Raw genomic sequence first — 23,716 nt, forward strand, 5'->3', positions numbered from 1 at the left:
TATATATTTTGAAAAATTGGTTGGTATGTGTGAAATTATGTCATACTTCCTGATGACCAACTTCCATATACCAAATTTTGCATAAACAATCCTGCCAATGAAATTAGCTGAAAGTTTCGTGGAAGAAACTCAGTTGTGGAAGATTTCATTTTCACATGTCAAAGTGAAGATATGCATCTGTCAACAAGTTATCTTTCAGATATCTGGATCACAATGGCTTGCTCTTCCCTGCCAATTTTTCACCCTGTTGCAAGTAACAACTGTTGTGAAGCACAGGGGAAACAATAGCAGGAATGCTATCTTAATAGCTAGACAAGTCTTTTGTGCTCCATACCCAATACTCAAGTACAAATGATGATTATAAGCATGCCCAGAAATGTCATTGGCTGAAACCATCTTGGGAATTCCCCCCACCCCTACCCCCTGAAACAACATGTTCCATGTTTCTTGCAAAAAATGATATTTCTGGATTATTTCTTGTTTATACAGTCACACAGGTGTTATTGACTGGTTTGTTTTATCCAGACATCGAGTCCTTCCCAAGGACCTGGGATGGCTGAATTTTATTGTCAATTGTTATAGATATCGTCGCAGAATATAGGCTGTTCCCAGTAAAGCTGCTTTTTGTAATTGGCTGATGGTGATTTCTGTGGCCCCTATGGTGTTGAGGTGCTCTTCAAGGCCTTTTGGAACTGCACCCAGGGCGCCAATGACCACTGGGATTATTTTGGTCTTCTTCTGCCACAGCCTTTCAATTTCAAGTTGTAGATCTTTGTATTTGGTGATTTTTTCTATTTCTTTTTCTTCTATTCTGCTATCCCCTGGTATTGCTATGTCGATTATTTTAACTTGTTTTTCTTTCTTCTCAACTACAGTTATATCTGGTGTATTGTTTGGCAGATGTTTGTCTGTTTGTAGTCGGAAGTCCCACGATGATGATGATGATGATGATGATGATGATTTCTATACTGCCCTTCCAAAAATAGCTCAGGGCGGTTTACAAAGAGAAACAATAAATAAATTAATAGTAGGATTAATTCCTACTTTAGCAGCTCCTTCAGCTTTTGTGATTACCTGGTAGTTTTTAAAGTGAATTTGGAGATATTCTCCAATTTCTATACAGAAGTATTAGCACGGCAATGAAGAAAATCAGTTATAGAAGTCAGAGTCATATTATGGAAGGAGTGGGCGAAGTACAGGAGAATGTGGGGACACTATTAAGGTGAATGTGGATGTTGATCAGGACAGAGAAATCTTGTAATGTAATTACACATCGACACTGCACCACAGAATACTAAAACACTATCACATTTGCAACACATAATAGGTAATTGAAAGCATACTTACCCGTTCAAGGGTGAATGTCCTCACTACATACTCCGCAAGTGGCTCCACTTCCACACAAGCAACTTTGAAGTCCCCATAAACTTCAGTGTCATCAGGCCAATACTTGTAACATTTGACCTGCAAACAGCATTTTAAAAATATTGCCAGTCCAATGAAGGCCAGGGCTTGAAAACTAAATATTTATTATGAATTCTACCTACATTTCAAGACAGCAGAGAAAAGTATTGTACCATACCATAATCTAGTTATAACTTATTACAAAAGTGCTAGTAAAAGTGCTAGTGATAAAGCCCTATAGCACTGTAAAGCCCTAAACGGCTTAGGCCCTTGGTATTTAAGAGAGCATCTTCTTCACTATGAGCCCCACCGCCCATTGAGGTCACCTGAGGAGGTTTGTCTCCAGTTACCACCAACTCGTCTGATGGCTACACAGAGACGGGCCTTCTCGGTTGCTGCCCCGAGATTGTGGCATGCGCTCTCCATCTTCTCCATCTCTGGCAATTTTTAAAGAAACATCTGAAAACCCATCTTTTTAACCAAGCTTTTTAACCAGCCTTTTAATATTTGTTGGTTTTAATTTTGTGATTAATTTTAAATTGTTGAATTGTTTTAACTTTTTATATGTGTTTTAATTGTTTTATGTTAACCGCCCAGAGATGAAAGTTTGGGCAGTATATACATGTGACAAATAAATAAATAAATAAAAACCCCAAATGGTTGGTGCCCAAGCCAAATCATGTCAAACACTAGGTTGCACTGATTTTGAAAAAACAAAACAATACTGTATCCTCAAATACCTTTACCAACAATCAGTTTTTGAATGATACATGGAACGTGTTCAGATGTTGACTCTACACATGATGGGGAAACAAAGCTTTCTGTTCTGTTCTCCTCTAGGCACTTGTTCCACCTCCAGGTTAGGGATGTTCAGAATTAGTTTGACTGTGAAACAGACTTTTGCGAACCAGGCCGGTCTGAGAGGTTCTATTACCAACCACTTAGAACTGGTTTGTAGAACCGATGGGCCCAGCCAATTGGTTCAACCAAACCAGTTTGCATGGCCGCAGTTTGGTCTGAATTTGGTCCAAATTTGGATTGAACCACGCCAAATGGTCCATGCACATCCAGGGTCTATGCACATAAAACCCAGCAGGCCAAATTACATTATCCGTAAAATATCTCCCATATGCTCTGTTAACCAATTGTGCAGTTTGGGTCTCTGAACATTTGATCTTAGGCACACAGATCTTCTCTACACACTGGTCATCATTCAGACTAATGCTCCACCAGCGTAAACAGCTTTCATAAATAGAAAGAATGTTGTGCTTGTTCAAGGGTTCCTTGAACAACCACCCCTTGTGTGAGTATGACTCTCATCCCATTTATAGAAGCAATTTAGACTGGCAGAACATGAGTCTGGATACTCTCCAGTAGTGTCTGATGTCTAGTGGGGCTGGGGGCATGTAAGAGGTGTATTCTTGCTCCTTCACTAGGGATGTGTATGAACCTGTTCAGCATTCTATTCCTAGAATGTTGAACAGGTTCAACCCTCATATTCGGACAAGTTCAGCTGTGGGGGTGGGGGCTCCATTAAGGCGTAGGAAGGGTGATCTTAGCTCCCCTACCGTGCTTCCCCCTCTGGTGTGGGGCAGCTGTATACCCTCTTGCCACCCTGGTCAGCCTAATACCAAAATTGGCCCGTGTGCATCAGCGCTCGAGTGGCAAGTGCAGTGGGGGAGGTAAGAGCATGCTCCCCATGCCTTAAAGGAGCCCCCCTGCCTCCTAGGTGTGCACAGAACCAGTTCCGTGCACACCTCTATCTTTCACACAAGTGAGAGGAAGGAGAAATTCATCCGAATGGAATGCTTAAATCCAGTTTCTGGTACAGGTGGCCCTCGTTATCTGTAGTTTCAGCACTCGTGATTTTGCGTATCTGTGGTTGGGAAATATACACCTGACCTCGTTACCCATGGTACGCAGCTTTGCATATCTGCAGTTTTCAGCAGCACAGTTCTGCCCTTGCATGTTCATACTCTTGTTGCACATGCTCGTGGGTTGTGAGAGGCATTTGGAGGAGGGCTATGGAGTGCTTTGTCTGCATGGTTAGAGTTTTTTGTGCTTCTAAAAGCCATTGGGGGGGGGGGATTTGGCAGCATTTGGTATCCTTAGAGAGCCCCTGGGAGCCTTCAGGAGCCATTGGAGGCTTTTTGGCACAACTTCTGTGGAGCTTCTTGGAGCCATTTTATGGAGCCTCTTGCAGCTTTGTGATGCCCATATAAGATACTAATTATAACTTTTATAAATTTAATTTTAATTTTGATGAATTTTGATGTTTAATTATAAATTTCAAATCAAAACATTAATTTTAATTTTGATAATTACAGAACTTTAAATTGCAACTAAAAATTAATTTAAATTAAGACATATCTCTTCAGCCAAGATTTTTAGTTAGTCAGTATTTTTATGGATATTTTAATCTGGTTTTATAGTTTAACTGTTAAATTCTTGGTTTGTTTTATGCTATACCACCTAGAGACTTCGGTAGTGGGCGGTATACAAATCAAATAAATACAATTTAAAAATTATTTTCATTATTCATTGAAAACTGATTCTCCTCTCACTGCTTGATTCATACACACTCCTCTGTATGTGTTTACTTATCTATTATTTATATGTGTAAGTCCTGAATTGGATTTAATTTTGTGCTGCCTCTTTGGCCAACCTACCATCCAATCAGGCCAAGGTCTTGTGCTGCTAAGTACTGGACAGTGGAGTAAGGGAACTTAGTGATTACACGTTACTGGAGAAGCTGGGGGGCATTGCCGGAGAGTGGGAGAGCGGAGGTAGCTAAGGTACCATGCTGTGCTCCATCCTTATTCTCCCTTTACCTGTCTTTTCAGTGATATTCCTGGGATACGGAACCGAACCCCCCGCCCCCATTCCCATCGACTTAAGGTTTCATTATCCACAGTTGTAGGCCAGAATGGAACCCGCGCAAATAATGAGGGCCACCTGTACATTTACTTCATTATGCCTGCTTTTATTTTTTAAGTGATACTTACCCGCCCAACCTCAACTAAATTTGTAACCATAACAATGCATGCTGATTGTTCCTGCCATATCATTCTCCAGAAATCATACACCGTTTCATGGACTGGACCTGGAAAAGAAAATACTTTTGAATAAATAAAAAGTAACTACAAGTCCACTGAACTCTAAAACAGCTGCCTTTTATTTTCCTAGGTATAAAGGACTCTAGTAGTCCTCCTATAAAGCTGCACATTAATAATTTAGGTGTCATTAATGTTGAAGTATCTCAATGAAACCAGATAGTTCTTTCCCCAGGCCCTGGGAGAAAAAAGCCCCTGAAGTAGGCTTTAAGACTCTTCATCTTGCCTTATACCAGAATAAGTCTATATCTGAGAATTAGCAGAATTTAAGTCAGGAGCACATGCAAAGTCATCTTATCATAGCTTCACAATAAGTTGAGTTATTATCATGACAGAGAGGGTGAATACCCTCTCTGCACCGCATTGCCACCAACATCTATTATGAATAATAAACCTGTATTTCCTGTTTAATCAATGAATTGTAATTAGTCCTCAAAACAACAAACTCAATTAAAAATATTTTGTTAGATGTAACATTAGGCCTAAATGCTCAACTAAGAGCAAATAAGAATGTGTAAAGAGCAATTAATGTCTATATTTTGAACACAGCTGAAGTCCTATTCTAATTTTTCAGGATAAATGACAAGCAAAGAAATTCATACAGACACATTGCTATGCAGCTTTTTAAACACATCAAGTAGCTACATGTCAATTCTGTTATGTGTAACTGTAGTGGACTGCAGTCAAAAATTAACACCAGATATTAACTACACCTATGCGCAGCAGGGAAGTAACTTGCCTAGGAAGCAAGAGGCTGTCAGTTCGAATCCCTGCTGGTATGTTTCCCAGACTAGGGGAAACACCTATATCAGGCAGCAGCATAATAGGAAAGGTGCTGAAAGGCATCATCTCATACTGAACAGGAGGCGGCAATGGTAAACCCCTCCTGTATTCTACCAAGAAAACCACATGGCTCTGTGGTCACCAGGAGTTGACGCCAACTCGACAGCACAATCTATCCTTTCTATATTAAGATAGGAAATCTAACCAGTTGTATTTAACAGGGCTTAATTTTATTTAGCTTGCACAAATATAATAACAATTTGAGATGTTAAATGACTCAAAATATGAAAAAAATGAACTATTATTTTCAAGGTTCTCATACTGTAATATCTGTTCCACTGATTCCACTGAAGAGTTGGCGATCTCTTCAGCCTTTTTTCATCTTTCATTTAACCAAGCAAAAGTCACTACAGCAATAGAACAGGATCCAGACTAGTGTTGCATTGTTGTAAGATGAGAAAAGCACATCTGTTTGCACTACTGCACACTATTGTGCAACTGTTAGTGGAAAGAGATTACAGCAATATCATCTTTCTCCAAAATATATAGGATTGTGCAAGGGTAGAGAAACTTGCTGTTCCACAGGCACCTAGTAAGCCCTATTCTGCTAGCAATTTTGAAACATCATCAGCAAGAACTAGTCTAGAGTAGAGGTTCCTTTATTCACAAAACATCTTTACAATATGTTCTGATGCTACCACGAGACTATTAGGTTAGCACTATGCTAGTTTGGATCCTGCTTATAGTCAACTCTTACTATTTTCTTCAGAAATGTGGGCTACAGTCCCAACCAAATTATTTCATGGAAGGCCCATTTAAATTAATAGGACAAGTTAACAATGACTAACTTGTACTATTAATCTCTATGGACTTCTGAGTAATTTAGTCAGCTGCTAACTTTAGATTAGTTGTGTCTCAAATTATAAGAGTTTGAGTTATGAGGACACACATTTTAGATAAGCCTGGGACTTTGCTCCTTTCAGCCAAATTACCTTTAGCTTGTATCATTGCACATTGTTGCAGCTATTACCTAGCCCACTGAATTCACTGATAGAAGAGGAAAAAAGAAATCAGTGCAATGCTCCATTGATGCAATCCAAAACCACATATCCACTGTAACACGCACAGGTCTTGAGTGTGTGCAGGTACCAGCATTCACTTTAATAGAGGGACAGCTCCCCACAGAATTGCTTTGTGCGTACAAGGCTATCCCCAAATGGGGAAACCCTACAAGACAGGTATGCTCAGAAGTCCATTAGATTCCTTTCTCTGTAAGAGAGTTTGGACTGGAGTGCACATATCTAGTCAATGCAATATTTTGTTCAAGCATGAGCACAAATTGACACTGTATATGAAACTGCAATGGTACAGCAAGTTTGCAACTTGCCTATTCCAAGCTATATAACAAATCATTGTTATACTTTGTGAACTTCCAAGAGAACGCAGAAATTAGGAAGAAGAATATTTACTATAGAAGCTTTTACCTTGCGTTGCAATGTAGTGACTTGGCCTCTGATATCCCTGAAACAATAAAAGAGGTTGATTTCTACAAAGGTCTATTAGCTTACTTAAACAGTAGAATAGAATGGGAAAAATGAAGGCATACACAAGACATTTGTAGGCATCAAAATAGACTACTAGTAAGTGCCATTGCTAATCCAGCCAGCCATATTCACTTGCCTACCTTCAACGATTTTAAAATAATCCAAGTTCCAGCACTCTATTTATTAGTGTCCCATCAATTTCAGTGGGACTTAATCCTGAGTAACTATGTTTAAGAGTTGATGATGAATCATATAACTTAATGTAATATGTATAGTAGGGAAAATCATGCTTCCTAATAGGTGGCTTGTGTGAAATTGATGGCTATTATTTAATAACACCTTTGTGCTTGGTGCCAGTTCAGTGAAACTCTAGTTTTGCCTTCACTTTTTATAATGAAGATGGCTTAATTTTTCTTGTCAATGAATAAGCCATGGGACAATTGAACTTCATTAGCAAAAACTAACTTTCACTATGAATGAACAAAAAATATTAGAGCCATAAATAATAAGCAGAACAGCTGAATGTTAGAGCTGGACAATGCGTATGTGTGCACATGTTCAAAGTCTACATGCAAAGTTATACAAAACACTTTATGCAGCTGTATAAAATTTATTTTAGAATTATACAAATGGTGTGTATATATAGCACCTTATATAAAAACATGTATATATGTCTACACACATATATAGGTACTCCTGGAATTTCTCTGCAATACTTTTTCAAATAGGTAGAAATGCTCCATTGCTTTAAGTGGTGTTGAATACTATTTAGTGTTAGTAGCATATGAACTACAAATTATTATAACTAGCTTTTGCTATTGGTATGATACTGGATAGTAAGGCAACTTAGTAGTGCTAGCTTGTAAAGAAAATATACCATATTCTTTTGTGCACCCACATAAGCAGGACTAAAGCTCTTGTAAACTACTTCTTCCTTGATGTTTATTCTCAGTATTACTGCAGATTATCCTTAAAAATACCCCTGGGGGAAGCAGGTTTACCATTTCCTGCTTATAAAGCAGATTGTATTGAATTGGTTGAACTACTCAGTTACTACTGTAAAAATTAATAGCCGGTGAGGATGACCCAGCCGTTTACATGTTGAGAAATGCCAATATTGTGGTCTTGTTGAGAAACATGCAAAAGTATTTTTTCCTTAGCAGAAAATCATTGACCTAACACAATTTTTTTTTTACAGTTTTGAGGAAACTTGTATGAAACCTGCTTGCTAAACTGAGATAAACTATCTTAAATGCTGAGGGACACCATGTTATGATTGTATCAGAAACTTCATGAACTATGCCTGCCTGAACAAAATTTTTACAAGCATACTCGAAGTTACTGGTGGACCTTCAGCACATTGTTACATGTCTGTAATGCCATGCTGCAAGGCTGCTGCACCCTTCAAAGACAGCGCTGGGGTTGCGCAAAATGGATGATGGACAAACAGCACTTCCCAAATGGAAGATGGGAGAGATATGCTGTTTGTGCACCTGCTTGGTTTGTGCAGTGCCAATGTTGCCTTTGGAGGGGGCAGCGCAGCAGCATTACAGGCATATAACACTGGGGGGGATGTCAGCCACTGATTAGTAGATTCCCATAGATTTTTCAAAGTTCTGCACTAAAATAAATCCACAAATACACAAGGCCCTTGACTATAAAGTGTTCAGTTAGGCATGCCACCTTTATAAGATTTCTGTTCATTTAAGCGAATTCATGCTCCCTTCTCCTTTTTCACCACAGTTTCAGTAAGCTTTGAGTCTGTCAATTCCATTGGAAAATGTTCAGTTAAGTGTCCATTACTCATATAATCTGTGGTAAAACTCAGACAACGTGCACTAGGCTTGTGCAGGTTGAACACAGCTTGGGCAAGGGATTTTCTGTGCCCTCCTCTTCACTACAGTCCCTTGAGTGTCTCAGAGAAACACCTCTGAGGAGTACCTTCCAGAAGAGGATGGAACTTGGCACAAGAGACTGCAGAGAGGAGCAGGGCAGGAAAGATCCTGCTGGCAGAAGATGCCTCTGCCCCATTTCCGGAAATTCTCCCCCACCTCTGCAGTCCCCTGTGCCAAATAACATTCCCTTCTGAAGGACCCCACATCCTCAGAATTTACTATATATATGGTTGTGCATATATTATCCCAATCTTGTGCATATCTCGAACTGTGAGGTCTTCTCAGCTTGCCCTCCTATAGTGGCCCAGGCCCTGGTGTAGTGTGTGGTGCCTGGGCCCGTAGGAGGGCCTTCTCTGTGGCCACCCCTGTTCTTTGCAACACTCTTCTTCCCAGATTTATTCAGTCCCCTCCCTGGATGCTTTTAAGGCCTTTCTTAAGACCCTCCTGTTTTGCCAGGTGTTTGCTCTTAATTATTATTATTTTAATTAACTGGTATTGGAATTGTTGTTGTTCACTGCCTAGAGTCTTTGGAGGAGGCAGTATACAAGACCATTTTAGTAAATAAATAATAAAATATATTATATTTTCTATTGAACTGACACTTGAAGAATCAAAAGGAAAAGATTCAATATATCTAGCAAGGTTATAGAAATTCCATTTTTAAAAATAGGAGGCAATTTCCCCCCCTCCCATACACCTTTTGTACCATGAGCAGGTCTCTTTTCAGGAGCAACACTACACATCATACTATCCAGCTTCTCACATGAAAATGGAATGCAAAATAAAAACTACTAATCAAAGCAATCAAAAGTAATAATCAAGCAAATATGATTTTTCTTAAACAGACAATTTCAGCAGGTTTAAGCTAATGGTTTTTATGACTAAAAGGACTGAGCTAACTTTAAAATACAGGTACAAACAAAATATTAGCACAAAGGAAAATTAAAGAAGACCAGATATATAAATGAGGTTAATTAAGTGAAGCATGCACATATATCTAGTAATAAGAAATTAGAAGAATAACGCAACTGAGAATGTTTGCTATATTAAATAATCATAACAGGATGCTGTTATTCACATATAGTGGTACTTACATCCCTGTACAGCCAAATCTACAGCCCAAATCAAAGTCAGATGTGAAAGAAAGCACAACAATGTCAGTGAGTACTAGGACGGAGAACAAGGAAAAGTGTACATTTTGTTCTTAATTAAAAAAAAAGTTGTCATTCAATTTGTAGGAATTACATGCAAAAAAATTTCACAGAGAGAAGCTGGAAAGAAAGGAAGGAAGTGATGCCATCTACTTACGTCAATGTAATTAGCATTAATGTAGTCTGAAGAAGGATCATCCTCAACAGGTTGCAATATCACCCTGGAGTGGTCATCTGTAAACATATTGCTTCAGTAAGATTTGTCTTCAAAACAAATGTACAGTAAGGCAGAAGTGGAGGAAAGTTGAAATGCTATAGTATGATGGAAGAAACCAGTATAGCAGCCATTAGCACTGAACAGATCCAACCATGTAATGAGTGACTTTCATGTGTGACTTTTCTGTGTCAAAAGAGGCAATTCACATTAACATATTTCTGTCTGGTCGATGACTGTAATAAAGATTCCATTCTATTGCAAATCACATTAACAGAAGCAAAATGTTTCATATCCATAGAACACATATCTTAATAGTGGACAGTAACTAGGGACATGTTTCGGTAAACAGGGCATACCTGGAAAGCTGCGCATCAGTGAGTGATGCATGATAGCCCTTTAAATAACTGTTTTGTCATAGTGAACTATTTATCTAGAGCAACCTGCCAGAGAGAAATCTTACTGCTGTAAACCCTCATTTAGTTTGTTGGGTTACAGCAGCATGTTAACATTAGACTACTTTAAATATCTTTAAAAATCTTTCGATGTTCATTTCGGGACCAGGTTGTGAGGAGCGACTTGGGAGTTCATAGCTTGCCATGATGACTATGGGCCTATCCCAATTGGTTTGTGGACCAACACATGATGCTGGTCACACGCTCAATATGGTCTTTTGCTCTGATCAGGATGGTGGTCCGTGGGTGGGGACTCCTGTCATTTCTCCAATGTAATGGATGGATCACCATCTGGTTAAGCTAGGACTTGCAATCACAATACAGGGTTGAAGGACCTATTAACCGTCCAAGAAGGTTATAGGATCCAATAGGATTCCAAGAAGCCTTGAAAGGGTCGGCTCTGCTTGTGATTCTGTCAATGCTCTGGTGCAAACATGGAATAATGAACTCACTAAAGCAGTAGACACAATTGCTCCTAAGTGTCCACTCTGACCTGCTTAAAAAGTCAGCCTAGTGGTATTTGGAAGAATTGCGGGAGCTGAAGCGGTGAGGTAGATGACTAGAGCACAAATGGAAGAAGAAGCAGCGCAAATCTGACAGGTCACAACAGAAATGTGCATTCATGTCTTAAATCACATGGGAGTGGAGGGCTGGTCAGAAAGTATTGTCTGAATTGGTACATTAGCATACATTTGCAGGCACAGCATTTTCACAAGTTAATTGTAATTTTAAAAAGTTAATTGTTTTAACTTTTTGTGTATGTTCTTAACTTGTTTTATGTTACTGTTAACCACCCAGAGGTGAAAATTTGAGGTGGTGTACAAACACAAAAGAATGGTTCACCAAGCAACCATGATAGACAGAATAATCTGTTGGCACTGTTATCAGTTTTAACACGAGAACAAAGTCTTGAAAAGTATCTGGCTCACCACTATCACTAACATGCTTAGCTCTTGAAAAACTGAGATATGTACATTTGAAAAACATATTCTTTCAAGTATTTGAATAGGATGCACAGATAAAACTACCCTTTATCAGCTGTTCTCCCAATGGTACCATGATAGCACATGCCATTCTTCTTATAATCAAATTCTGTTTGTGCATTGGCCTTAACTATCAAAACTTTATTCCGGAAAACCTGCTGGGTTTCTTTGATTCTAATCACTATAGTGGAGTGTATCAGTGGTAAATAACTGAAAATCAGAGATTGTGTCACTATATGAATGAAATTTAGCAACATGTTCAGTCAAATTTAAAACGAAAGGGAAAAAAGGTTTTTAGATAAAACATTTGAACACTCGGTTGCAAAAACTACAAGTAACTTTTAGTGAGACTACACTAATTGGCTGATTGAACCTATATACAGGAGTGTATATTAGTGTATATATACGCTAATTGAACCTATATACAGGAGGCGCTATTTATTCATGGGTGTTCTGTTCCTGCTTATTTCCATGGACAATGAAACAGCGAATAAAGAGACCTTAATCCTATGGGAATTGTGGGGTTAGGTTCTAAGTACACTGAAGTGTGCTGAAAATAGGGATCTGCACAAATTTTAAGTTCAGTCGGGGCACCTTTAAAAATGAGGAGAGCAAATCAGTACCTGCTCCTCTGACACTTGCCCCAGGCTCTGGCTGTGGAAGCTCACCCAGCAACCCTCGTGAGGCACTGGCATGGCACTGTTGCAGACCATGATTGCTGACCACACAAATGGCATGTTCGTGCTGCTGGTGGGAAGGCGCCACACGAGAGTATTGAGGGGACCTGCCACCATAGCCAGAAGCTATGGCAAGTGGTGGAGGATCAGGTACTGACCTGCTCTCCTCACTTTTATAGGTGCCCCCGGCTTAGCTTCAAATCTATGCATGAATCACAATTTGTGCATATCCCTAGCTGAAAATCGCAAGAAAAAGCAGTGGGGAGCAGAAATAAGCACAGTACCTTGCTCACCAGCAATGCCTCCCAAATTTCCAAATCCTCCAATTCTTGTTCTTTTTTAAGAGGCCCCAACCCCACCCGAAAAGAGCCACAAAATGGTTCAGCATTATGAAATGGTGGCAGGAAATGACATCAGAAGTCATTTCTGGCCACTCAAAAACCATAGATAGGTGAAAATAACCCTGTTTTCACCTTGCAAATAAAGAAACTAGATTCCTATGAAACAACACAGCAGATACACAAAATCGCAGGTGCCAGAACCGTGGATGACAAGGGCCACTTGTACAATGTTTAATATTTTAAGGTATGTTTATATCTACAATACACATTGGACCGGTAATTTACTCTCAGCCTAATATACTTCACAGGATACTTGTGAGGATAAAACGAGAGGGCAAGAACTATATATGCTGGCTTGAACTTTCTGGAGTAGGATAGAATCAAAATGCAATAGCCTGAAATAAAGATTTATGATTATACATCCACTAAAAACTTACATGCTATAATATTTCCATATCTATTCTTTGTTCTGTTTTGATCCTTTTTTGCCACATCCCAAGAAGCTGACTGCCCTTCAAAGAAGCTCTTTCAAAAACAAAAAAAAGGAAAGAAAAGAAAGAAAGTGCACATCAACCAAGCAGAATTTCCTTTTTCATTTGATGTAACATTTTTATACTTCAAATATAAAACACACATACATTAGAGATGGGGCAATTCCTCCTTCACCAAAACCTGGGCTGAAACTACAGCTCCAGAGGGGAGTGGTAGTATAGTTGGAATTGGAGGGCCTGCTACTTCACAGCAGATTCTGGCCCAATCTGGAAATAAAGGGAGGCTTCCACTGTTTAACTGGGTTGGTTGTGTTTTTGGTGGTGTTTTTGCCATTCCCCACGCACCACTTAAACAAATGAAAGTAACTTTTAATTTGGCATCATTGCCTATTAAGCTTTCTGTTCTGAATCAGCTCCTACATAGCAAAAATAGTCTTCGGAATGGGGTGGAATAGACATCAAAGCAGCTTGAAGATTGCAAAAGAGTTGTTCATAGAATTTTGGAGTTGAAAGAAACCTTGGGGATCTTCTAGGTCAACTCTCTGCTTAGTACTTGTTTGCGTTTATTGGTATAGGCTTTTTCTACACCCCACTGTTCACTAATGGATGCGATTAGGACTTATAAATAATAGCAGTTATGTCTGCATGCTGCCTTTTTCTGGGACACATGCTAAATACAAAACACTAACAAGGCAAATCCACACAGTTCTGGGTAAATTGAAGTGATGAAATAATATGCTGTGCACCTGAAATTGAAATAAGGAACTAATCAAGGACTCTGCACATTTTTCTTGTGTGGAAATAGCCAAAATACCCTAGTTGAGACTAAGAAAACTTAATGTTTCTGGTCACATGGTTCCAGAGAGGTTGAGAGAAAACCACCCAGAGACCAGGCTTTGGGCAGTATAGAAATGTTTTAAACTCAATAAAAACCTGGTTAGCCTTAACCATAAGCCCCATGGAGACTCTTGAAGGGATATACAACCAGTTCAATCTGCCGGTCCCTTCCTCATCTATTGATCAAATAACCTATGTACTTAGAAGTCGTATGAGTGCAGGCTCTGCATGCCAGATCTATACTCTGCATTTTTTGGAAGGTACACACACACACACACACACACACACACACCCCTGCATACAGCTATCCCATACCTGTATCATGGTACATATCCCAACAAAAGGTATAGCTTCTACAAGTGGAAGCTTTATGTACAAGATCTGATTACTAGGTGGAGAAATTGAGCCTGTCACTGCAATTCCCACACCATGCACTGATAATACCCTTTTCCTGCCTTTCTGTCTGTCTACCTTTTCCCAAGAATGTCTGTATGGGCCTACAACTGATGGCTTAACAGTGCTTAACAATGGTTGAGGATAATTGTTCCAGGAAAGGAAAGGAATTCAAATACTCCCTACCAGAAGTTCCTCCCTTTCCTGGAGCAATTCCCCACAACAAGAAAACTGACCCTGGCTCCTGATTTGCCAATTATAGTTAGCAGGCACCCAATGCTATGATTGCACTGATCTCCTCTTTCTTTCTACTTTTTCACAATACAATGGAAGTGATCAGTTCTCTTTCAGATTATTTCATTGACTAATGGTTCACTAAGAAGAGAAGTGATTTAAAAAATTAATCCTATTAAATGTTCATTTAAATTTTTTGTAATTAAGAACCCTCATTGCAAATAAGAAGCTGTGCTCTCAAAGGGCCTCTTTCTCCGAGGTCATTTAAAAAGGAACTGTTGACATATTCTGTTACCTCATATTCTTCTTTAAAACCATAGCTGTCAGATGTCTTCATGAGGTTAATATGCTGCAGCAAATCAGCCACTCTGATAGCAGGATGTAGTTGGCCTGTCTGGTATGGGGACTCCGTTCCTTCACAGAGGTAGCGAGGCACATCTAACAGACGACTTGACTCTGCTGTTGCACTGTGGTTTTCATCTGTGGTTTTAAGATCCAGGAGAATTAACAACAATTAAATCATAGTGAAACTTAAATATGTGAGCTACAGTCCAGTTTTGCATTAGCTTATTGTTGCAGCATTGTGCAACTATTTTGGATGCTGCTGTTTTCTATTGAACAAGGAATATGTAAGCAACACGTGTATTCTGACAGTATTTAAAACACACACAAAAAACATGAAAGTGCAAATTAATTGCTCAGCAGTAAATGCTCAAACTCTCAATTCTCAGTCAGTTTGAGCTGGCCAACCTGACAGCCAGAAGAGGCTCAAATCTGCCCCAATTATTGTATTTAACTCGATGCACCTAGAGGCTGCTTGGAACATCAATGCAACTTCTATATGCTCCCTGTATTTCTGACTGTTCAATAACCTTCTCTTATGTATGGTCTTTTGAGGCCTCAGTAACCTCAAAGTGTGTTACAGGTTCATATAGACTTGCTCTCTGAATTCTATCTACCCTTAAGCCTGAGCTGAGAGGAAGTGCTTCCAGCAAAGGTGTCAATCTTAGTTTGGACTAAAGGACACTACATTTTATGGGTTCAGCATGGAGGCAATCATTAACTTGCATAATGAAAACCACCTTATCTATATGGTGAGGCATTACACAAAAACAGTTAACCTCAAGATAATACCAGGCACAATTAAAATGGGCTTCACTGATGACTGTAAACTGATCACATACTGCCTTTGGAGAGGTTCAAATGGTATTTTCTCTTCTTAGGCACATGCACCGCAATTAAGAACTGATGGCCATCACATTAAGGGCCTGAACTGTGTGCTTCTAGAGGGTCTGATCCAGTGAGATAATTTTGAAGTTATTTTATAAGGTTTATAGGTATTTATTTGCAAAATGTATATACTGGAAATTTTCTTATTGTCATCCAAAAGTAATTAATCTATGTGTTAATATGACTATGACAGTACATTATTCACTTATTTATTATGGACATTTATATCCCACTTTTTTGTTATTAACATAATGTCCAAGGTGGTTTACAAAATATAGTATTTTGTAATATAATAAAACATTGTACACAGTATAAATCGACCACAGCTAAATTACAACATTAGAATCCGTGTGTACTGCTAAATCCTGTCTCATCACTTTTCAAGAACATCAATTCCTTTTACATCAATGGAAACCCTGGTTTGTTGAGATAGGAACATGCTTCAATCAAATTATTAGTTGGTTGTTATGGCTTCAGACTGAATATTAGAATTCAGTTCTCCAGCATCATTAAGCTAAGTCTCAGTTTCTTCCTAGCCAGTTGCCCCAAACATATTTATTGAAGAAATATATGAAAGAAATCTAGGTGCTCCTATAGAGTGTGACAGAGTTTTGAAAGATAATTAGAAAGCAAATGGTCAATATATCAACCTCTACAACATCTGCTATAATTTCACATTTATTTAGCACCAGTATTTTGCTAGATGCTGGGCAGAATACAGAAGTGACATATTTGGAAGGCTGAACATTTGTGCTCTGTATGAAAATTCTACATATTCAGTTGCTCCACCTTGTTCCAATTCTATCAAGGAGAAATGTCTGTTATGTTTGTACCTTGATTACACTGAATGATAAAGGGGTGGAATTGGGGTGACTTCCAAACAGGCAAATTCTATCAAAGAATGTTTGCATCAAAGTCAAACTGACACACTAGAAGGGCAATCATGTTCTTACATTAAAGCAAATAACCCAGATCCTTAAACCATCACATGAGCTTTTAATTCCAATGTTTGTGTGCTTCATTAAACCAACTAATAGTGTGAATATCATGTCAAGGTCCTTTAAATGTGGCATGTCATTCATTAAGCCATATATATATTGCAACAAAAAGTACTTCATTGGCATCTCTACCCAATTTCTTGTTACATACTTACCAGTTATTGGGACTGTAACCCATTGAAGCATAAGAAAGCAAATAAAACATAAGAGATATAGTTGTAATCTGCATTCTGTTAGAAAATAGTCAAAGTAAAAACATAAACATTGTGGAAGCACCATGATAGGGAGGCACACCGACCCTCTAGGAGATGAGGAAAGCCTGTAACTCAGTAGTAGAACACCTGCTTTGCATGCTGACATCTCCAAGAAAGGCTGGGAAAGTCCCCTGTCTGAAAGACTGGAGAGCCACTGCTAATGGCTCTGTATAACCACCTTATACAGAGCCATTGGTCCATCCAGTGCTTTATTGTCTGCACTAATGAGCTGGATGGACAATGGCTCTGTATAAGGCAGTTTCAATTCCATAACAGTACTAACTTAAAAAACAAAAGTACTATTCATACTTTAAAACCCTGAACAGAAACCCAACAGAAATATATAAATTTAGAACCAAACAGAAGTCTACAAAACTTTGCACTATTTTAAAACAACACACATGTGAAAAATTATAGTACACACACAAAAACTTTTTCAAATGCAAAATGAAGGAGCTACGTACTATACGTACATAGACCATACGTACGTAGACCATACGTACACAATGGATTTGATACAACGAGCCACAGTGAACTCCAACTAAGACACAGACTTTTCTTTTGCCTCCCATAAACAATATTTGTCAATGAGCACAAATGAAAACCACACTGTGATGTGAACGCATGCAGAAGCTGTCAGGCCGCCTTTCAGTTTTGCCCTGGGGTTCCTCTTCACAGCTGCCTGTCTCACTAAAGTTCTAACAGATTAACCTTTGCATGTCAAAAGATTTGTTTCACCTAACTGCTTTGGAGGTTTTGATAGCTCTAATGTCACATCAAATATACTTGTGTAGTGACTTTATGGCAGGAAGAACTTCTTGATGAAGAGCACTGGAAAAATAGCACCCAATCAAGTGGATTGAATTTTACTGGTCATTTAGAGAAGGAAATTTTATATTTTAACTAATTTGTTATTATATTGCTAAAGGCAAGTGTGGTACATTTGATAGAGGACTGGATTTGGAATGGGAGACTCTTGTTCACATACTCAACCAGTCATGAAATTCTGAGTGAGTCTTATCTGTTTATTTCTATCCTGCCCTTCCAGCAAACTGCTGCTCAAGGTTGCTTGCAATAAAGATAAGGAACTACAACAAAAATCAACAATTAAAACCAACAGTGACAAAAATTAGGGATGTGCGCAGACTGAAGTTAGTGGTCTGGTCCAAATTTAGACCAAAAATTGGTTCTGAGAACGGGTTTGGCCCAAAAACAAACCGGTCTGGTGGTTTAAGGGCCAGTGAGGTTGGTGGCAAGCGGCACCTCTTAAAGTAAATAAGCAGGTCCTTAACGGCTTTACCACCACTCCAGGCACTCCAGGCACCACTCCAGGCACCACTCTGTTGCTGTGGTGCTTCCCTGAGCAGCCTGCATGTCGTGAAGGCCAGGTGAGTGCCAATGCTGCACCAGCACCACTCTCACCGGTCCTCAAACCGCCAGACTAGTTCGTTGAACCAAAGTTCATTCTGCATTCAGACTGGACCACGAACCTCGATCCACACACACCCCTAACAAAAATCAAAAGCAACAGTACAAAGGCTAAAATTGATTAAAACCAGATTTAAAATGCCTCTCAGAAGATGTTTGAGCTCTTTCTAAGAGTCTTCAGGGCAGAAGATTCTCAAAGTTCCTCTGGGAAGTAATTCCAAAGATGGAGGGCTGTTATTGAAAAGGCCCAGTCCCTGCCAACAAGATCTCTGCCAGTATTGGGACTGAAAGTAGGTCCTATGAGGATGAGCAAAAGACCCTGGCAGATTAATATGTATGAATGAAATCTGATAAGATATCCCACTCCCAAGCAGTGCACGATAGCACCCTGAATCTGGTCCAGAAGAAAACCGGTAACCAATGACACCAGAACAACGCTTGTGTAGGGACCTGCTCCCACAAGCATCTTGTTGCATCATTATGAACCAATTGAAGTTCTGAACAGCCCCATGACGGGTGCGCTGCAGAAATCCAATCTGGATGTGACCAATGCATGAGTAACCAAGGTTAGATTCTGTTTCTCCAGGTAGGGTTGCAGTTGGTATAGCACTCGACACTGCCACCACTTGGGCCTCCAGAGACAGTGTTGGGTCCAGAAAAATCCCCAAGCTATGGACTGTCTTTTGGGGGAGTGGGATTCTATCAAAGACCAGATTTACTTAACTCAAATTACCAGTTTTACTGACCCAGAGCACTTCCATCTTCAATGGATTAAGCTTCAGTTTGTTTGTCCCCATCCAACCCAGAACAGCTTCCAGGCACCAGTTCAGACTTCAACCGCCTACCTGGTATCAGCTGATTTAAAAGATAGGTACAGCAGGGAGTCATCTGGCATTGAAACTCATACCTGCGATTGATCTCTCCCAGTGATTTCATGTAAAGGGAGACAAAATAGATACTGCAGCACTGCACAGAGATACACAGATCAGGGGGTATATAAATATAGATAGAGAAATAAATAAATAGGCCAGGTGTTCTCCAAACCATCTTCTGGGTCCAGGTAAGACTGTAGCCACCATAAAACAGTGCCTCCCATGTCCCAACCTGACCAGCTGACCAAGAAAGATACCATGGCTCATGATATTAAAAACTGCTGAGAGGTCCAGGAGAATCAACAGGGTTACACTCCCCGTCTGTCTGTCTCTTGGTACCGGTTTATCTACCAGGGTGAGCAAGCAGTTTCCATCTCATATCTGGACTAGAAGACAGAATGGAAATGATCTATATAAGCAGTTTTCTTCAGAGCCTAATAGTAAACAGTCCGTGCTTCCGATATGACTTTGGACTTCAATCTACTGAACAGCAATCTCGATGCTAAATTGCAAGCCATTTTTCAAACCAAGGATAATTTTAAAATATCTGCGATATGACAAAGGAGTCTGATAGCAAAAGGGGAAAAAATCAGTCCTAATGAGCATGCTCAAGCATTCAGTTGATATTCTTCAGATCCTAGCCAATATTTCCTAGCCTGACATATGCTGAGAAAGTCACCATGATGATAAATCTGAAAGCACCGTGTAACCTAAAACCCACAGAAATTAATACTCAATTTTACATCCAATTGGGATCCGCCCCCCTCACAATTCATGGTGTTAATTATTACTCATGCAATACCTATGGGGTAGGGGGAGAATAATTGCTTTAGCTGTTCTAGCTTCCCTAAGAAAGTACTTTAAAGTTAGCTGAAAACTGCAATCATGGAGATAAACTGAAAATGCACCCCCTTGGCTAATGTGATTATAACATAAGCATTCTGCTTCCTCAGTTACTATAACAAAGCTAAATTTGCAGCCTACCTAATCTGTTGGGTTTTACTCTCTCTCCTTTTGCTAACTTTGATGTCAACCAACATGTTCCCAAATCCTATCAGGCTATTAAGTTGAATAAACTGAAGTCTTTTATTGGGGGGAAGATGCTTCTTTTTCTTCCAGCTACTGTTACTAAGCTGGCCTTTCAATCTGCCGTCACTTTTATAGGCAACAAAAATCTTGCCTTGACATAGCAGGCCTTTTGTGTATGAGGAGGTTGCAGTCCTGACTTGACTGGGCTATTGGGAGGCACTGAAGGCACTACTGGGAGGCACTCTTTCTCCATCACCATCTCTAGTGAACCTGGGAGTGAGGGTGGAGTGGTGGAGAGCAGAAGACGGAACATGACATGGGTGTGTGTGTGTGAGAGAGATTACTAAGTTAGAATGAAAGGAGAGGTCATGGAAGCTGTGTTGCCTGCTTGTGGGAGGGCCATGAAAGACAATGATAGGATTAGAACAGGAGTGGACTGGCTAAGAAGTATGAGGACAGTGAAGTGCCTGTAACTTATTGGAGGGAGTGGGGGTAGGCCTTATCTTATGACACTTCAGTTGGGCCTCAAAGAGATGTCAAACAGACAGACCTGGAGTACTACTTAAAATTTATAATTTAGCCTAGTCACAGTAATTGAGGAATCCGAAGGATGATATCATAATCACTTAAGCCAATGAGGGTGAACTTTAAGTCTCCACTGTTGCTAGGCTAATTTAAAGTACATTTTCTTAAAAAAAACTGTAAAAGATAGAACAATGACTTGTTTCTCTACCTATTGAGTATGAATAGTCACCTGAGAGTCTCTGAAAGCTGAGAGTTAGGAAAAATCCCTATTTATGATTCAAAGCCCTTGAAATAGTTTAAATATTGCTATATTTGAATTGTCATTTTTTGAAGGCTGATAGCAAAAGCAGATGGAGATGGGTGTCAACAAATGAGCACAGGTCCAAGTTCATTTCTATCCAGTTTCCAGACTGGGTATGGCACAGAAATTGTCTTGTTCAATGGTCTCCTTGGTGGACAAGCGACAAATGAAGCAGATGGGGAAGTGTGGCCCTATTGGCAGAGCCGGTGCCAGGCTTTGCCGGGCCCCAAGACAGGGGGCTGCACTGTCTCCCTGACTGCCAGGTGGCAATGACTGTGGGCAGTAGAATAGAGTTTGCAGTTTTACATTTAAAACACTTCTTACGTTTTTACAAAATGCAATTTACTCCCCGCCCCCCTTCCTTTACATTTGAAATGGCAGGGGCAGTGGAAACACTGAACAGGTAACTAGAACTGGTAATGGGATCATGTGGGCTTCTCAGACCTACATGTGACAGGCGAAGCAGGATTTGGCCTGATTTAACCAGGTATTGTAGCTATGACTAATCCTAACTAACCAAGTGCTGGTACTGTGGATGAATTCCTGATTAATGCAGCACCAGTGCTTGTACAGGTGTATTTGTGTGAATTTTGACAACCTCCCCTTTCCCAAGAAGTCCTTTGTGTCACCCAAAAATATGTCCCTGAGGGCTTAGCAACCCTCAGGGGCATATTTTCCAGTGACATAGGGGACTTCTGGGGAAAGGGGAGGTAATTGTAATTTGTCCCACCTGCAATCACCACTGCTGAGTTAGCCGAATGTGTCCGCAGCACGGGCACATCTTATAAAGCACCAGAACTTCATTAGTCAAGATGCCGGTCACAGTTCTCAATATAATCCTGCACTTTTCCCAGGACTGCAAGGGGAAGGAAAAAAGTGTGTCTGGGAGCATCTCTTTCAAAGCCAAGCTAGGCACCCACTGCTCGATTGCCTTGCTGGGACGAAAATAAAATTAAAGCCAGTCTGTCTCCATGCCCAGTAAATACAGGGATCAAGAGGTAGTAAAGTGGTGGGAACCTTTAGTCTTAGGCTGAATCAATACCTTCAAAGTGAAGTGGAAATCCTCTCCAAAGCACCAAATCAAGCTGGAGGCAGCCTCCAAATCCAATCAGTGGTGCTTTGCACAGACTTGGTATTCAGTCTAATCTGGACAATATTGCACGTTCCTTAAAAAGCAGGTTTGCAGCTTGGGCATGCTGTGAGATTTGGACTTACAATGGGCCAGACTTAACAGCACCCTGATAATCAAGTAGTATCAGTGGCACAAAGCATCTTGTACCAGCTTAGACTTGTGCATGAACAAGTTTCAATGAACAGATCGAGCCCCTGTTTGCACTGAGAATGTTCACATGTGATTATTAGTGGTGCAGCCTTTGGCAGCTGAATTTGCCTGAATAATCTGATAACAGTAGGCCTATTGTTTCAATCTGAAACAAGCTGCTTCGACATGCAATAAAATTGTTAACAAGAATTAGAAACCATGCAAGGTGATGAAATCTATGAAGGAACAGATGATGAAGGACTAGGTCCTCACCTAACACAGCTGTCGGCACAAGTGGATCATTGGGCACTGCATGTGGAAAAACAAAGCTCATGAAGAAATGCATTACCTTCAATTGGTATACATTTTATTTATTCCTTTTAAAAGAAAAAAACCCAGAATCTGAAGGAGTCACACAGCAATGCCTATTCATCTTGTTGGTAAAAAAATGAAATAAAAATAGTAATGTAAACCATGTTTGCATTTTACACAGGATACTACCATAAAGTAAGTTTATAAAATGGCCAAAGTGTCCTGAATTTAGTCATTTGAATGCAGTTTGGCAGCCACAGGGCAAACTCTCAGATAGTTTTGCCTGTGCAACGGCCAAAGGCCAATTGAACAGTTAGGAAGCAATTGCCATGTTAAGAAACTTAGGAGCAGCTTAAATAAACTTTGGCTTTTCACAAGGCATTGTTAACATGTGCTTGTTTGAAGCTACATATAGAAGCTAAAGTGGAGCTGTATCAATTGAGAGATTAACCAGAAAATTGCACGAGAAAAGGTGAAACATCACAAGCATTCAGATTGACAAATGACCACCTCACTCTTAGGCAGTTGACTGTAACTGCATTATCACTAATCATGATTTAGATCCAGGTTAGGATTATGCATGGCTCCTAGCACCATGGTTTCTCAAGTCAGACATTACTTCTACTACACAGCTGCATTCCTGGGGATGCTTCACGTGGAAACTTTTAGAGCATCCAAAGCAGCCCTATGTCTATAGTAGAAACAGTACAGAACCTGGAGGCACCAAACTGCAGCAGCTGACATGATGTGCAGTGTAACGCTGCTTACCAGTGGCTGCTGCAGGCTTGCAAGCCAACCTGACACTGTAGCACAAGCAGAAGCAAATGGAAGTGCTGTTTGCACTCCTGCTCATTCTTAAGAGCATTGGGGCTGTTTTAGAAGTCTGTAGCAGCCCCGGGGTGCAGTGTAATGAAGCCATAATAGCAGGTATCATGTCAGCCAGGCGTGGAGCCGAAATTGAGCATGGGTTCAAAGAACCCGTACACAGCTG

General features: G+C 40.0%; 1 protein-coding gene across 19 annotated transcripts in view; it reads right to left on the bottom strand.

The window, feature by feature from the left end:
- Positions 1-23,716, bottom strand: part of PTPRK (protein tyrosine phosphatase receptor type K) — a 630,811-nt gene that overhangs the window by 28,021 nt on the left and 579,074 nt on the right. For 12 of the 19 annotated variants that reach the window (XM_053285989.1, XM_053285978.1, XM_053286049.1 and 9 more), the window contains 7 exons: positions 14,811-14,995; positions 12,998-13,085; positions 10,048-10,124; positions 9,834-9,851; positions 6,785-6,821; positions 4,410-4,507; positions 1,348-1,464 (listed from right to left, as the gene is read on the bottom strand). In XM_053285989.1, the coding sequence (XP_053141964.1) occupies positions 1,348-1,464; positions 4,410-4,507; positions 6,785-6,821; positions 9,834-9,851; positions 10,048-10,124; positions 12,998-13,085; positions 14,811-14,995 (620 nt within the window). Of the gene's footprint in view, positions 1-1,347; positions 1,465-4,409; positions 4,508-6,784; positions 6,822-9,833; positions 9,852-10,047; positions 10,125-12,997; positions 13,086-14,810; positions 14,996-16,898; positions 16,911-22,686; positions 22,723-23,716 lie in introns of all 19 variants that reach the window. The other 7 variants (XM_053286010.1, XM_053286021.1, XM_053286121.1 and 4 more) reach the window with 2 other exon arrangements.

Source organism: Hemicordylus capensis, chromosome 1 (assembly GCF_027244095.1).
Source record: "Hemicordylus capensis ecotype Gifberg chromosome 1, rHemCap1.1.pri, whole genome shotgun sequence".
In the NCBI taxonomy this organism is placed as follows: Eukaryota; Metazoa; Chordata; class Lepidosauria; order Squamata; family Cordylidae; genus Hemicordylus; species Hemicordylus capensis.